Genomic DNA, 16650 nt, shown 5'->3' with positions numbered 1-16650 from the left:
CAAAAACCAGCAGGTGGAGTTGACTGAAAAACTGTCACTCCTTTTTGATGTAAAACCCCAGTTTCTGGTTATTAAAGGTGATCAAGAGCTAGAGATCTCCTGATTTGTTTAGTTTATCAAAAAGATCTCATTGAAATGAAAACCACTGCATCTGATTTGTGTTTTCTGCCCTGGTCATATGTTACTACAAATGGTAAGAGATAATCAAACAGTTAATGTGTAGATTGCTGGAAATGGAATAGGAATTCTCTTCCCAGGTACAGAACTCGGAGTAGTGCTCATGTATCTAGTCAGTAACGAGGTAAAGGTCTCTTTACCAAGCACTACACGGTCAGATCCCAAGAGTTACTGCATAAAAAGGCTGAAATCCAGTACCTCTAAGCCAGTTCTCTTTAGTCTTTAGTTTCTGACAGCTTCAAGTTTAGCTGTGACAAATCAAAGTCACCTACAGCTGAAATATCCTCCAGATTTCACCTGATCCTTTATAGGTCCAATCATTCCTGGAAAATTTGACAAGCCTCAAGTCCAAGGCTTGAAAACCCAGTAAAAACAATAAACGTACACTTTAGCCTCTTTATATTTTAAATTTTAGTTCATATCGTTTAAAATAAAGGAATTTAATACTATATTTCAATGATAGGAAGCACTAGAAACAAAAGATTATTTTCTTACTGGAGTTGTGGGACTGCTCCTCCACCAGCTGCTGAGAGCACAGTGGAACAGCTCAAAACCTTTAAAAGTAGATAAAATTGAGGCTTATTTTAAAGTCTTTATGTTGTTTCACACCCCACCTGCATTTTTACACCAGTTATAGAGCAATAAACCACTTCTTACTACAGGCAACTAGAAACAAAACAGCGCTTGCAGTGAACATTCGTCCACTTGTTAGCACCAGCACACACATTGTAAAGTAGGAGCAAGGCTACAAGCAAGTAGTAACTTGGGTTTGCTCATCAGGATAAGCTTTGCTGCTACACCTTTTATATTAAGTAGCAAAGAGCATCCCTCTTCAAATATAATCTTTATGGGAGATATCAAGTTAAATGGGATTATTAAGAGGTAACATCAAGGTTTGTTGGAGAAATGCCTGTATTTCAGTCACTGGAAGACTTGGAAAAGGGTTAAATGATGTAAATGCAAAGTCTTGTGCACTAAGGTCCTGCTTTGCAGTGCACATGGTCTGAAACAGCACCAAATCCATGGGAAAAGCAAAAGCACACCTGAAAGTGCACAGGTTGGACAGTACATGTGGATTTTGAGGCTCCTTAGGGTTCCTAAACAGAACACTGGATTTCCACATTAGCCTGATATGCTCTGCTTGGCTCCACATTCACATTCCTTTGTGTTATTCCAAGGGAAAAAAATCAGTCTGTAGCTTTCAAGGAGATGATTTATTAAGCATACTTCATCAACCCAATGCAGGGGGTGTTATACTCACAGGTGACATCTTCAGCTAGTTCTATGGGTGCAACAATAAACCCAAACGCAACTCAGTACAGCTCAAACTGTCCCAACCTGTCAATATTTCACTTCCCATCAGCATTTCATTGCCCATTTGACCAAGACCCACTAAAATGCATGGATCAGTATTTCCTTTAACAGTACAAAACCCACACAGCAGCTCAAGAGTACTTACTTTTTCAGCTCCTATGAGAGCATTAAAGAAAAGGATAAAGTTAGAGCAAGTTTCACATCTAAAGTTGCAGCAGCTCATGAGAGAGGACACAGAGTGACACCAGCCAAACGTACCATACAGTTAATTCCCCACATATATAACACACTCAATCCAACCAAAAGCTGGTTCATTCCCCAGAACCAAGTTCTCTTCATGACCCAACACCACAGACAACCACTTAGTTTCCATTTTAAGGCACTAACATCTATCCCAAAGGATCATGACAGGGAACCAGCCAGAGAAGGTCCCAACCTCTCATGTCAATGGTGGTGCAAAAGTGGAGCTCAGGTCCCCCCAGTGTCAATACCTTAAAGAAGTCTGAAGATACAACAATTATCATGTCAAAGAATGAATTCACATCATTGTAGCTGTTTCTACCAGTAGTTATCAACCTGTACAACATACTATGAATGAGAGAAGACATAAAATACCAGCAGCATAAGCAAGCCTAGTACCTTCAGGAAAAGCAGCAATACAACATGTGGAAGCTTGTGGAAGCATTTAAGGCTCACACAGAGTTACACCTATGAGGCTAAACTTACAAAGCCTCATCAGAGACAGCTTCTCATGTCACTCATTCAAAGTCACACATAAAAAGGGTATTTTAGCAACAGAGTAACACAAACCCCCAAAGCCAAAGGGATCCCAAAAACTCCCCCACCCCTCCCATTAAAACTGCTCACAGGAATTCAGGTGTTATTTATATACAGATTCTTACCAGGAAAAAACCCTTCATAAAGGGAATTTACCAGAAACAGAAAACCTTTTTCCAACGAGTCCAATGTATTTATGGCATCTATTTGTTTCCTGTTCTTAAGGAAACCTTTAGGACCTTAAAACCCGAGGTTAAGTTGTAATAAAGACCAGATTCGCAATGAAGTACAGTTCATAAGCATTAAAAAGATGAAAAAAAAATGTCATTTCTACTCTGTGTTCATAAGGTTTCCCAGAGGAAGCTGGGAAAAGGCACGTGCAAGGATTTTAATCACACAAATCATCACCTGAGATGATGCAGGAAGCCTGATGAGCTGTGTGCCATTAACAGCAGAGCAAAGCACTACCAGTTCTTCTACAACACGATTTTACTTCAGCCAAGAAGTGAGCTCACAATCATAGAATCCTGCAATAGTTTTGGCTGGAACGGGCCTTAAAGCTCATCCAGCTCCAACCCCCTGCCACAGGCAGGGACACCTTCCACTAGAGCAGGGTGCTCCAAACCCATGCCCAATCTGGCCTTGAGCACTGCCAGGGATGGGGCAGCCACAGCTTCCTTGGGCACCCTGTTCCAGTGCCTCACCACCCTCACAGTAAAGAACTTCTGCCTTATCTCCAACCTGAACTTCCCCTGTTTCAGTCTGAACCCATCACCCCTTGTTCTATCACTGCAGTCCCTGATGAAGAGTCCCTCTCCAGCATCCCTGTAGCCCCCTTCAGACACTGGAAGCTGCTCTGAGGTCTCCATGCAGCTTCTCTTCTCCAGGCTGAACAGCCCCAGTGTCCTCAGCCTGGCTCCATATGGGAAGTGCTCCAGACCCCGATCATCCTCATGGCCTCCTCTGGACTTGCTCCACCTCTTCAGAGGGTCTGAATGAAACTTAAACTGATTTGGACTCAGTGCCTGCACGATGTCACTGCTCAATCTAGTTTAAAGCAGCAAAGATTTACCACAGCACCAAACCACAGCCTGTGTGGTTGTTTCAACACTTTCCACCTCATGTTCCCAACTGCTTCACCTCCTCAAACAAAGTTTTACAAGTAAAAGGACATGAATTAGTTTTACCAACACTCTCCACTGGCAAAAATCAGAGCAAAGGAACTAGAGCTGAATTCAGGATCCGTCAGCCTGCACTTAAAGTGACACAAACAGTAACACTCAAACCTCATCCATCTGCTGCCTACAATCATTCTTCAGAAGCAGTTTTCCATTCAGTTCACTTTTTTTTAAGCACAAAGATATATTAATACTTTGAGACATAGGCAGAAGCTTCATTAGAAGTGTTTAAGAAACACAAATCTATGGGTAGAAAAGCATAAGGGCTCTTACTGCATACACCAGAGAGTGGCTCCTGCATAGCCAGTGCAGTGCAGGCAAGTATCTGGTGTTTTACAGAGCACGAAGCCACTGGAAAGGGAAATGCTGTTATTAATCTTTATCAATGCCAAATAAGCAACTAATGGGCTGTTAAAGAGGGCTACAAACCCCTGAAATCCTTTTAATCTTAGCTATTGCTTCAGTGCTTAGGGTTTGGTGTTGTCCTGTCACCATGCCCTGGGTATTTCAAGCCAGAACAAATCAGTGATACTTCCAGCACTGCAGGGAAATGCAGGAAGTTAAAAATAGGCAGTGAAAAGGTCTCTAAATCCAAAAGAATCTTTGGACTCTAGCTATGGGGAGGCATTAGCCCCTTATTTAAAGGATCAGTAAATAAAAGCAAGTAACACATTACCCAAAGCTGGAGCCAAAAGCCAACTAAATTTGTTGGTTTAATGAAAATCACTTTTTCCCTTTTAACCACAGGAAAGTTGTATTTCTCCGAATTAAGAGGTCTATAAATACGGGGTTCTGGGGGGAGTCTGGTGATAAATATGTTTGCCACAGCCCCCCCAAAAGCTGAATTCTATCAGCTCTTGCCCTAGAAATGAAATGTTCCTCTCATGAGGCTGATGCATCTGCTCCCAAAAGGGAGCAAGTCAGGCAGCAACACAGTTAGCAAGCAGCAATCCCAGGGATAACTGAACTTGGATGTGGTTTAAGATGCTCCTGACAGCCTTGGAAAGGCTCTTGAGACAAGAGCTAATCCCACTCCTCACTGATTTTTGAAGGGATACATTATTTTCTGCAAGCCATAACAAAGATTACAGCCATGGTTCAAACTCCCCTCCTCAGAGAAGATATCAAAAATGGGGATTAGGTGGCACTGGGACACTCTGGATGAAGACACAGGACAGCTTGCTGTGGTCTGACCCCCAAAACACCCCCCCAGATGCAGCCCCGAAGTTCAGTCCTGGTTTCTGTATGTCCAAACAACTTCCCCCCCCAGCACAGATGGGTTCTCACCACAGGAGATTCTACCCCAATCCTCCATCTGTGTATCTGCTTCCATGCCCTGGCACTGCTGATGTTGACCATGGTTATCTATTTAGCGCTCTTGTCCTCTCAAATATGACACCAGCAGCTCCAGACCACTCACCCCAGCACCAGCCATAAAAAGAAATGCCATAAAACCCAGAAAAGGACCATTTGATGGCACAGAGAGGAGCAGGAAGGTAACAAGCATCAGCCTGGTCCCTTCTACAACCTCAGACTCACACACTGGCTACACCACATTCAAGATGTGTTACCCATATCCTAGTGAAACGGTTCTCCTCTTCCCAAAACTTCCACTGCAGAAAAGCAGGAGCCATTTCAGATGGGCATTCAGGAACCAGTTAGACACAGCTGCCCCACACCTACCTGTTCCACAGCAAAGACAAGGCCAGCATCCACCCTGCCCCACCTCCTGCTTTTGGTGATTCAGAGTTCAAAGAACCAAAGCTGGTTCCACACCAGAGGGTCTGATGATGGGCTCTTGCAGCTGAAGGGGGCAATTCCAGCCCCTCAATACTGGTACTGAGTCAACACAGGGAGTTAAAAGCAAAATGAAACATTAAGGGTTGAGTTGCGCTGCTCTTCTGATGGTTTAAGTCGCTAAAGTGGCTCTCTCCTAATTCATGAGCAGTGGGACACAGTCAGGAGAGGGCCCACCATCATCCTTGCTGTTGTGCAAAGCTCCACGCTAACCTTCAGCCGGGGAAACAACAATTCCCAACCTTGACCACCTAAGAACACGACTCTTGGCTCCAAGAAACAAATGCTGCTGATGGATAATGAAAAGAGAATGAAGGACATGGGAAATCAGCAGTAGGAAAAGGCAGGAAAGTCATCTTCAAGAGGTAAAGTAGTGGAAAACTGCTTAGGTGAAGAGAAAAAAGGCATTACCTGCAAGGTCAGGCAGAAAGAGGCCCACCTAGAAAAGGAAAGAATTACAGCTCTACAGCCAAGGGATGTTCTTTCTCCTTCATCCTGAACACAAAAGGGTTGTGAACATCAGACTCAACTCAATTCCAATGATGTGGACACGAAAGAACAAATCCATACAGATTCCTGGAGGGGCGGAATGTCACTGTGGCAGCCTCAGCAACTTTAGCTACTGCTGTAATCCCTCACAACCCCCCCAGAGAGCATATCAGCATTTGGCTCTGCCCATACCCCAAATATAGCCCTGAAAGGGAAACCTCCTGAGTGAGCTGTCGCTGAAACAAGAACCAGAAGGAGCAGGACAAGCTGCTGGAGGCACTGCCAAGGTTACAGAGGGGTTGGGAATAGCTGCACATGGACAGAGGGAAAGGGGAGGGAGCAGAGCACCTACAGAGCAAGGGCAGGGCTGGATGAGGCCACTGCTCCAGTTGGAGCAGCTGCCAGATGACAGTTTCCTTGTGAGTTTCCCTTTGCAGGTGACTCAACAAAAAAAGCTCTTGGTGAGATGAGGGATGGGGAGAAGAGCAGCCCCCAAAGGCACCCAGAGCTGCTGGAGACAGGGGTCCCCTAAGCTCCCCTCCTTAGTAGAGGGAGAACCAAACTGCCACCCCCCAGGCTTGAATGAGGATTCATGTAGCAGAGGCAGCCCCCTAAAAGAGAGAACGTGCCCCCACATAGTCTATGGGAAGGGGCACAGGTTTAGGGAGACCTCCAGCATCAGCCCATCCAGCAGAGCCTGCAAAAGACCCCCAGGAAGAGGGAGAACCCTACAATTCCCCTTTCCTATGGGTGGGAAGAGAAAAGGGATCTCCCAGGTAATAACGGCCTCCACATCCTCCTTTTTTGGGGTATGAGAAAAGACCCCATAGGGAATAGGGGGCCTCCAAACAGGGAGTGGTGTGATCTCCCACAATCTCCTTCCCAGACCTATTAAGAGGAAAGGAAACTAAGATTATGGGGTCACCCCACTATCCCCTGGGAATGTGAGTGGGGAGAAGTAAACCCAAAGACCAAGGGCACCCTGAGCCTCTCCCCTCAGGACTCCAGGGGTGAAGCCAAGAACCACACCGACACCCACCCCAAGCTTGAAAGAGGCTTCATGTAGCAGGGATAAAATCCCAAAGAGGGCACATCTCTCCCTGTAATCCATGGAAGCGGTCACAGGTTTAGGGAGCCTTCCAGCATCAGCCCATCCAGTCCTTACACTGGTAACAGGATGCTCCTATCTAGAGCCTGTAATGAAAGGGAAGTGACCCTCAAGAATAGGGAGAACCCTACAAGCCCCCTTCCCTAAGCTTGGGAAGGGAAAAGGGATCTCTCCAGTAATGAGAGGCCCCCAGATCCTCTTTTCTTGGGTGTGAGGGGAAAAAGAGACCCTACAGGGAACAGGGGTGGTCCCCACAACCCCCTTCCCAGACCTATTAAGAAGAAAAGGAATTAAGAGGTTGGGGGGAATAAGGAATGTGTCACCCCACTATTCCCTGGGTATCTGAGTGTGGAAAAGTAAACCCAAAGACCAAGGGCTCCCTCAGCCCTCTCCCTTAGGGCTTCAGGAAGATGTACACCACAGATATGGGCAAAGAGGCTTTGGGGGGACTTCCGCTCATGTTCCCAAGGCTGTAAAGGGGAAAACACCACACTGACAATGGGGGAACCCCACAACCTCCCTTCCCTGGGGCTGTAACAAGAAAAGATACTCCCATATACAAGGAGATCACCCCCGAATTACCCCTTCCCACCGCATCGCTAAAAAGAGCCCCCCAAACCCTCCTTTAGAGACCCGCGAGCAGGAAGGCACCTCAAATATAGCAGTGAGATGACCACAACCTCCACTCGAAGAGCTGTAAAAGGAGAAAGAGATCCCAACAAGCCCTTCTCCCGGCCCCTGAGCCGCAAAGGACCCCACAGACCACGAGGAGCTCCCAACACCTCCCACCCCAGGGAGGTGACAGAAGTAAAAGACCCCCCAAAAACCCCATTAGGGAAGGCCCAAAGGGGGCAATGAGGGAACCCGGCGGGGGAGGCCGCACTCACCGGCAGCAATGGGCCCAGGCAGCCCCAAGGAGCTCCGCTCCGCTCGGCCTCCACAGCCAAAAGGCGGCAGCACCCGGCGCACAGGGCGTTGTGGGAGCGGCGCGCACCACTCACACCCGGGAGGGAGGGGGGGGGGAGAGGCCGTGTTAGAGAGAGCGAGGTGCGCTGATTGAGACAACGCAGCGCACTCACAGCGCGGGCCTCATCTTCCCTCCTTCCCTTCCACATAGTGAAACAGCCGGGAAGCGCGGGCAGGAAGCAGGGAAGGGAGGGGAAGCAGACAGGGCCCCCCACCTTATCACAGAGTGGTACAACCCACGCGCGCAGCGGTGCGGAGGGGAAGAGACCAACAGAGCAAGGAAACAAAGGCCCCGGTTATAACGCGCCCACCCCCCCCGGTTCCTCCCGGTACCGCTGTGTCCTATGGCAGCGGGCACGGCTCCGTGCCCGGGGGGGACACCGGAGGCTGGCGGGGGAATGGCGGGTGGGAAGCGGGGGGGAGTGACGGTGAAGATGTCGCTGCGCCGCGCTTACTCCATCAAGGACAAGCTGCAGGCCATCGAGAGGGTGAAGAAGGGCGAGCGGCAGGCGTCGGTGTGCCGCGCCTTCGGGGTGCCGGGCGGCACGCTCCGGGGGTGGCTGAAGGACGAGGCGAAGCTGCGGTGGTTCCTGGAGCAGCTCGGCGGGGACGTGGGCACCCAGCGCAAGAAGATGCGGTTGGCCAACGAGGAGGAGATCGACCGCGCTGTCTACGCTTGGTTTCTGGCTCTCCGGCAGCACGGGGTGCCCCTCTCCGGGCCTCTCATCCAGGCTCAAGCTGAAGCCTTCGCCCGGCAGATCTACGGACCGGAATGTACCTTCAAAGCCAGCCACGGGTGGTTCTGGCGCTGGCAGAAGCGCCACGGCATCTCCAGCCAACGCATCTACGGGGAGGGTGGGCTCCCCGCCGAGCCCGAGCGGGCTCCGGCTGCTTGCCCTGAATCCCTGCCCATCCCGGCTTCCGACGCCGCAGGGTACGGGGATGAGCAGATCTACAACGCCAACATCACCAGGCTCTACTGGAAGCTGCTGCCGGGGCAGACGGGTGAGCTTAGGGCTCGGCGACGAGCGGCTCCCCGCGAGCGTGTCACCGTGCTGCTGGCGGCCAACTTGACCGGCGCCCATAAGCTCAAGCCGCTGGTGGTTGGGAGCCACCGTAACCCCCCCAGTCTCCGGCACCACAACCAGGAGAAATTCCCTGCTTGTTACCGCTACGGCCCCGAAGCCAGGCTGGGACCGGCGCTGCTCCGCGCTTGGTTCTTTGAGGACTTCGTGCCGGGTGTCAAACGCTACCTGCGCCGGAGCTGCCTGCAGCAGAAGGCTGTGCTGCTGCTCAGCTCCACCTCACCCTCCTCTAGGACAGACCCTGAGGAATCACCCCCGTTGCAGACACCCGACGGCTCCATCCGTGCTCTTTTCCTCTCCAGAGGTCCTGCTGGGAGCAGCTCAGCAGGAGCGGGAGGCCGTATCCCGGCGCCACTGGAGCAGGGGGTGGTGCTGGCCTTCAAGCAGCTCTACAAGCGGGAGCTGCTGCGCTTGGCTGTCTCCTGTGCTGCTGGTGGCTCGGGTGGGCCCATGGACTTCGTGAGGTCTTTCCTCCTCAAGGACATGTTGTACTTGGCCGGGCTCTCCTGGGATCTCATCCCTCCTGGCTCCATTGAGAAGTGCTGGTTGCTGGGGCTCCGCGCTGCCTTCGAACCCCAGCCTGGAGAGGAAGGGCATGGAGACCCCTCACATGGGGAGGACGGTGGTGGGGACAGCAAAGTCTTTAGTGACTTGACCCATCTGGCTGCATTGGCCTACAAGCGTTTGGCTCCTGAGGAGGTGGCTGACTGGTTGCACTTGGACGATGCAGCCCCGGGTACGGAGGAGGACAATGGGGAAGAGGACGCTGAGGAGGAAGGTCCTGGGGGTTATGGGGAAGAGGAGGATGAGGATGAGGAGGCAGCTGATGGAGATGGAGGTGGCAGAAGGGGTGGCAAAGGAGGAGACACCTTGTTGCCCACAGCTCGAGAAGCCATCAAAGGCCTGGAGACGGCACTGCGCTGGCTGGAGGGTCAGGACCCCCGACAAGTGGGGCCACTGAAGCTGGTGCAGCTCCGTTCCCTCATCAGTATGGTCCAGCGGCTCCACCATGGCAGCAGCCCCGATTCCTAAGGCAGGGTGAGCCAGGACCTCTTGGCTACCAACCACCACCCCACTTGGGGCAGGGGGGACAACGGGGCTGGGGACACCCTGGTTGTCCCAGGGTGGACCTACCAGCGTTCCTCACCCGTCCATCATGGGGCCCAGGAGGTCTGAATGCCCCTGGGCTACCACAGCTAAGGGTGGGGGATACAATTTAGGGCTGATGGGTGGGTTGTGCAACAGCTCCTCCGTGTGTTGTGTCTTTGAGGGTTATTCCTCACCAAAGAACATTGAGGAGGTGCTCTGGGACTAAGCAGTGGTGGCTCCCTGGTCACTGGCACTACTAAAAGGGGGTGGATGTCCCCAGCATTGCCCAGTCTTCCCAGTTCCATGGGGAGAAGGGGTGAAGGAGGAATGTGAGGAGCCAGGACAATGGCGGATGTTGCACTAAGTAATTGCCTGTATCTTGGCTGAGGTGGGCACATCCAGATGGACAGGGACCATTCCTGGGGTGCTGGAAGGCCAATGTTCTGATCTGGAAGAGGCAGGTGATGCTCTTCCCACTGCCAGAACAGAGTGCTGTTAAGCTGGGGTGGTTTGGGGCTGGTTTGAGACAACTTTCTTCATGCACTGCACTGGGGATAAGGAGACTTGAGTAGTACCTGAGAAGCTGCAGTTTCCCAGAGAAGGTCACCTCCATCATTCCCATCCCAGCCTGGAAGCACCACAAAGACCTGCTGAAACATCACCAGAGCATCCTCATGAAGCTGAAAGCTCTGGGGATGCAGGCTCAGGTGCCTCATCACTGGGTTTGTGGGGTGGTTGAGGCTGAAGGAGACATCTCATGGTACAAGGGAGATGTTCCTCATGAGTTGAGGTGGGAGCAGGGGGGATTCCCAGCATTGCCTTGACATACTGGAGGCATCAGATGTGAATTTAGCAGCTCTTGATCTAATTTAGGTGAATTTGGGGCCTGCACAGCCTAATTATTGACAGGAGGAATGCAACCACCCATAACCCATCAGTGCTGCCATGCCCTGTGGCAGCAGTGGGGTGGGTGCTTCTGCTTGTTGGGTCTTTGTCTCAGAACTTCAGAGATTATGACAATTAAATGGATTTTTATTCCCACTTTGGTGCTGTTGTGTGTTAAGGCACATGGAGCCACGGGGGTGGCACAAAGGGGACCTCCATGTGCTTGTGTCCTGCGTTCAGCCAGCTCTGGGAGGTGAGGACATTGAACTGTGGAATGGTTGAAGAGAGCTGAAAGCTCATCCAGTTCCAAACCCCTGCCATGGGCAGGGACACCTTCCACTAGAGCAGCTTCCTCCAAGCCCGTGTCCAAACTGGCCTTGAACACTGCCAGGGATGGGGCAGCCACAGCTTCTCTGGGCACCCTGTGCCAGCACCTCAGCGCCCTCACAGGGAAGAGCTTCTGCCTAAGAGCTCATCTCAGTCTCCCCTCTGGCAGGTTAGGGTTGGAACTGGATGAGCTTTAAGGTCCTTTCCAATCCAAACCATTCTATATAATGGCCCATCCATCAAACCCATCTCTCTAATTTAGCAGCAGGCATGTTGTGTGGGACCATACCAAAGGCTGATACCAGAATCAGCCAGGCTGGAAAAGCTCTTTAAGCTCATCCAGTCCAACTGTTCCCCCGCGCTGCCAAGGCCACCACTAACCCATGGCATTGAGGGCCTCAAGTACACAGCTTCTGAACACTTCCAGGGACAGTAGAACTTTCTGGGAGATGACATCTGTAGCTCTTTCATTGTCCACCAACAGAGTTACTCCACCACAGAAAGCCACTTCCTTTGTCAGGCACAGTTTGCCCTTGGTGAAGCCAGGGTGGCTGCCTGAAAACACCTCCTTGCTTCCATAGGGCTCACCATGCCTTCCAGGAGGATCTGCTCCATGATCCTACCAGGCAGGAGATCCCTCTTTTGAAGGCAATGAGTGCTGCCCTATTTCAAATTAAATTCAAGGAATTTAAGCTGGTTTGGTTAAAACCTGGGCTTAGCAAACCATGAAGGTCACCAGCACCTGCCTTGGCATGACCCAGCAGCACCACGAGGCTGTGGCTTCTCTCTTGGGTTGGTGCCACTGGTATTTGGGATGACGGTGTTCCTGGAGACAGGACCTCGAGGAGGATGCAGCATCCATGATGGAAGAAGCTTTCTATCTTCAAAGTGCTTTGGAGATCATCACTAACTGCATCCATGAGGTGCCAGGACATGCAGAAGGCTCAGATCTCGAGATAGGCAAGTTCTGAGGTTCTACCCTCTGGAGGTGCAGCACCCCAGAGCTGAGAGAGGGTCTGGGCTTCCATCCCACCACCTCACTGCTGGGTCCATCTGCAGGACTGTGATGTGATGCCAGTGCCTGGCTGGGGTGGGAGGTGGAGGTTCTTTGGCTGCTTGACTTTTCACCCATGTTTTTGGGATGCAGAAGCAGTTTCATGTTCATGCACGCACCTCTAGAGCTGAGCAGAGGAGCAGGAATCAGTGTCCATGAGCACGATGAGTTTGGAATCAAAGTCTTCCTCTATTCTACCAGCTCCCCACTTCTCGAGGTCCTTTGGCATCCTCAACAGCACCTTTGATGGTCCTTGGCTCCTGCTGTCCCCAAAACCCCATTCCCAGTGCAATATATCCCAGCACAGCGCTGGTGAGCACAGAACCTGCGTGGCATCCGCTCCATCCCTGGTGAGCACAGACCCAACGTGGCATCGGCTCCATCCCTACTGCCCCAAGGACCCATGACTGTCACCTCCCCATGGAGATGACCCCATGGTGGCTGCAGAAGCCCCTTGAAGACTGAAGGGACCAAAAAGAACCAAACCGGCCATGGTGCTGCCCACGTTTATTTGGTCCCAGCCTTGCAGAGGTAGCGTATGGCATGGACACGGCTCCACACCATCTCCAACCCCGACGAGGGTCTCCTGCGGGTCTCAGGGTCCCCCTTGCTCCCTGAAGGGGTTCGCTCTGGTCTCCATCACCCCTCCTGCTCCACAGGGGATGGAGGAGCTCGTCTCCAGCCCGGTTCTTAGTCCTCAGCCATGCTGCGTGCCCGGTTGGTGGCCGCCTCCACGGCGTTCATGACGGTGGCCCTCAACGCGCCCTTCTCCAGCTGGTGCAGTGCATGGATGGTGGTGCCGCCGGGCGTGCAGACGTCTCCCCGCAGCTTCGCCGGGTGCTCCCCTGTCTCCAGCATCATCTTTGCTGCGCCCTGCAACAGAAGAAGGACATGGAAGTGCTGGAGCAAGTCCAGAGGAGGCCACGAGGATGATGAGGGGCTGGAGCAGCTCTGCTCTAGAGCCAGGCTGAGAGAGCTGGGCTGGGGCAGCCTGGAGAAGAGAAGGCTCCTGAAGGGGAGACCTTAGAGCAGCTCCAGTGCCTGAAGGGGCTGCAGCAAACCTGGAGAGGGGCTTGGGACAAGGGATGGAGGGACAGGCCAAGGGGAATGGCTTTAACCTGCCAGAGGGGAGACTGAGATGAGCTCTTAGGCAGAAGCTCTTCCCTGTGAGGGTGCTGAGGTGCTGGCACAGGGTGCCCAGAGAAGCTGTGGCTGCCCCATCCCTGGCAGTGTTCAAGGCCAGGTTGGACACAGGGGCTTGGAGCACCCTGCTCTAGTGGAAGGTGTCCCTGCCCGTAGCAGGGGTTGGAGCTGGATGAGCTTTAAGGTCCCTTCCAACCCAAACCATTCCATGATTCTATGAGAGACCCCCCACGTCCCCTTCTTGCCTGAGCATTGGATGTCAGCACCCTCCCATCCACACCCCTGCGGCAGGGGACAAGGTGCTGAAGCATCCTTCCCACCACCATGCACTCTGCTATCTTTTGGTGGTCTCATCTTTGGTTTCAAGAGGGGAAACCGAGGCAGGACATCACCCAGCACCTCCTCCCTCACTCTGCCACCTCGCTGGTGCTGCAGGGCAGGAGGGAGAGGAGCAACGCTGGGTGTCCCCAGGTGCCACCTCCCACTCACCAGCAGCGTCTGAGCCGCGATCCTGCTGGCTAAGCCACCCGGCATTCCCATCTTCACCGCTCCCTCGGCCAGTGCCTCGGCAAACAGATAGACCTGGGGCAGAAGAACATCAGGGGTGAGCGTGGTGCAAGGTGGAGAACCCCAAACACCAACTCCGGCCCCACACGGGTGGGATTTCTCCTGGTGCCCCATGTCCCGCTGGTGCTTACATAGGCTACCCCGCTGCCGCTGAGGCCGGTGTGGATGTTGATGTAGGATTCGGGGACCTCCTCGCAGAGGCCACAGGAGGACAAGAGGTTCTTCAGCAGGGAGGCTTCCTCGTCACCAGCACCACTGCCCCGGGCGAAGACCATTGCTCCCGCCTGCACCACACAGGGCAGGTTGGGCATGAGCCGCAGCACCTTGGTCCCGCTGGGGAGAAGCTGGGGAGAGATGGGGATGGGAGAAGGGTGCCGGCTCCAGGGAGCACCCAAAGGTGTCGTGGGACACTGATGGGTATCATACACTGGGGCTGGTGGAGCGGCGAGGTCCATAGGGTAGGATGTGGGGAGGGACATGGGACCATAGGACAGAGCACAATGGCTTGTCCTTCTCCGTGGGGAGGGAAGAGGAAGAGGAGGATGAGAAGGAAGAGGAGGAAGAGATGAAGGATAAGGAGGAGAAGAAGGGAGAAGGAAGAGGAGGAAAAAGGAGCAAGAGGAGGAAGAGGAACAGGCAAAGGGATAGCAAGTGGGATAGGAAGAGGGATATGAAGAGGAAAAGGAGGAGCAGACTCACCCTCTGCAGTGTCTGGAGGGTGACACCGGCCACCAAGGAGACGACGATGTGGTGTGGTCCCACAGCAGGACGGATCTCCTGCAGCACACCCGGCAGCACGTGGGGTTTGGTGGCCAGGATGACCAGGGTGCTCTCCTGCAGCACCTCCAGGTTGCAGTGCGTGGTCCGACAGCCCGACTCCTGCCCATGCACAGGGAGAGGTGTCACAGCCTGGGATCCACCAACCCCACCATGGGGACACGGTCTGGGGACCTGCTCTGGCCACAGAACCACTGCCTGGGTTTCACCCAGAGCTGGGATGGATAAGCCAAAGCCATGAATGGGGCAAAAGGGTGTCCTGACACCACGGTGAGGGGCATCCCCAAAGAAACATGACCAGGAGGTCAAAGGAGTGATCCTGCCCCTCTGCTCTGCTCTCATGAGACCCCACTTGCAGCACTGGGTGCAGTTCTGGGGTCCTCAGCATAAGAAGGACATGGAGCTGTTGGGAGCAAGTCCAGAGGAGGCCATGAGGATGAGCAGGGTCTGGAGCACCTCCTGTATGGAGCCAGGCTGAGAATATTGGGGCTGTTGAGCCTGGAGAAGAGAAGCTGTGTGGAGACCTCAGAGCAGCTTCCAGTGTGTGAAGGGGGCTACAAGGATGCTGGAGAGGGACTCTTCATTAGGGACTGCAGTGATAGGACAAGGGGTGATGGGTTCAGAGTGAAACAGGGGAAGTTCAGGCTGGAGATAAGGAAGAAGTTCTTCCCTGTGAGGGTGCTGAGGCGCTGGCAGAGGGTGCCCAGAGAAGCTGTGGCTGCCCCATCCGTGGCAGTGTTCAAGGCCAGGTTGGACACAGGGGCTTGGAGCACCCTGCTCTAGTGGAAGGTGTCCCTGCCCATAGCACTGGGTTGGGACTGGATGAACTTTAAGGCCCCTTCCAACCCAACCCATTCCATGGTTCTACGTCTCCCACCCCACGGCCACCAAGTGCAGTGATCTGTCACCCTGTGCCCGCACTCACCCTCCATGCATCCAGGTTTTTGTCCGAGGGAGCGCTGGCCAGGATGCTGCTGGCTGGCACCTTCCCTTGGGAAACACAGGGACAGGGGTGAGTGAGCAGATGGGGGCTGATCTCAGCCTCTTCTCCAACCCCAGCACCCTCAGGACAAGGAGCAAAGGGAGCCAGGGCCAGACCCTGCCATGGGAACGGCTGTGGGGACCCCATGGGTCAGCATGGGCACCCATGGGGATGGCTGTGGGCACCCCGTTGTGCCCCAGGGCAGTGACAAGGGGGGTGACCCCAAATGCAGGGGCCATCTCCCAGCTTCTGAGTAAGAGCAGGGCTGTCTCTGCCCTGGTCATGGGGCACGGTACCCGACTGCCCCCATGTCCCCACTCCAGTCTATGTGTCAGGGACCCTGGGGAGGGCAGGGGCCAGGACCAGGCTGTCCCCATGTCCCCACACTGCTCTATGGGGCAGAGACTCCAGGGAGCAGGACAGGACAAGGCTGTCCCCCCACTGATCAATGGGCAGGGACCCAGGGGAGGGCAGGGACCCCAGGGAGGTAGACAAGACCAGGCTGTTCCCAGATCTACCCCCACCTCCACAGGACAAGGACCCACAGGAGGGGCCAGGACCGGTCTGTCCCCATGACCCTGTCCCCGCTCTATGGGGCAGGGACCCACAGGAGGGGCCAGGACCGATCTATCCCCATGCCCCCCCCCCCCCCCCCCCCCCCCCCCATGGGGCAGGGACCCACAGGAGGGGCCAGGACCGCTATGTCCCCATGCCCCCGCCCGCCCCCCCCCCCCGCGCTCTATGGGGCAGGGACCTACAGCAGGGGCCAGGACCGATCTATCCCCATGCCCCCCCCCCCGCTCTATGGGGCAGGGACCTACAGGAGGGGCCAGGACCGATCTATCCCCATGCCCCCCCCCCCCCCCCCCCCCCCCCCCCCGCTCTATGGGGCAGGGACCCACAGGAGGGGCCAGGACCGATCTATCCCCATGCCC

At 53.8% G+C, this 16650-nt stretch overlaps 2 protein-coding genes across 3 annotated transcripts; one reads left to right on the top strand and one right to left on the bottom strand.

Annotated features, from left to right (window-relative positions):
• Positions 1 to 8090: 8090 nt before the first annotated feature.
• TIGD5 (tigger transposable element derived 5) lies at positions 8091 to 11021 on the top strand. Its single transcript, XM_062626951.1, has one exon. It carries the CDS (start codon positions 8151 to 8153, stop codon positions 9921 to 9923), a length of 1773 nt encoding a protein of 590 aa, XP_062482935.1. The 5' UTR covers positions 8091 to 8150; the 3' UTR covers positions 9924 to 11021.
• A 1714-nt stretch (positions 11022 to 12735) lies between these two features.
• On the bottom strand, positions 12736 to 15880 carry PYCR3 (pyrroline-5-carboxylate reductase 3). 2 transcript variants are annotated; one of them, XM_062626884.1, is made up of 5 exons: positions 15659 to 15880; positions 14656 to 14835; positions 14088 to 14300; positions 13879 to 13971; positions 12736 to 13119 (listed from the first exon to the last, which is right to left on the bottom strand). In XM_062626884.1, exons 1-5 carry the CDS (start codon positions 15860 to 15862, stop codon positions 12937 to 12939), a joined length of 873 nt encoding a protein of 290 aa, XP_062482868.1. In that variant the 5' UTR covers positions 15863 to 15880; the 3' UTR covers positions 12736 to 12936. The 2 variants fall into 2 exon arrangements, with proteins under 2 accessions (XP_062482868.1, XP_062482869.1); XM_062626885.1 differs by having other exon boundaries at positions 14088 to 14240.
• Between the last annotated feature and the right edge of the window lie 770 nt (positions 15881 to 16650).

This window comes from Pezoporus occidentalis, unplaced genomic scaffold, assembly GCF_034315485.1.
Source record: "Pezoporus occidentalis ecotype Australia unplaced genomic scaffold, CSIRO_AGI_Poc_V1 ctg3, whole genome shotgun sequence".
Taxonomy (NCBI): Eukaryota; Metazoa; Chordata; class Aves; order Psittaciformes; family Psittacidae; genus Pezoporus; species Pezoporus occidentalis.
This window is presented reverse-complemented; position numbering and strand designations above follow the sequence as displayed.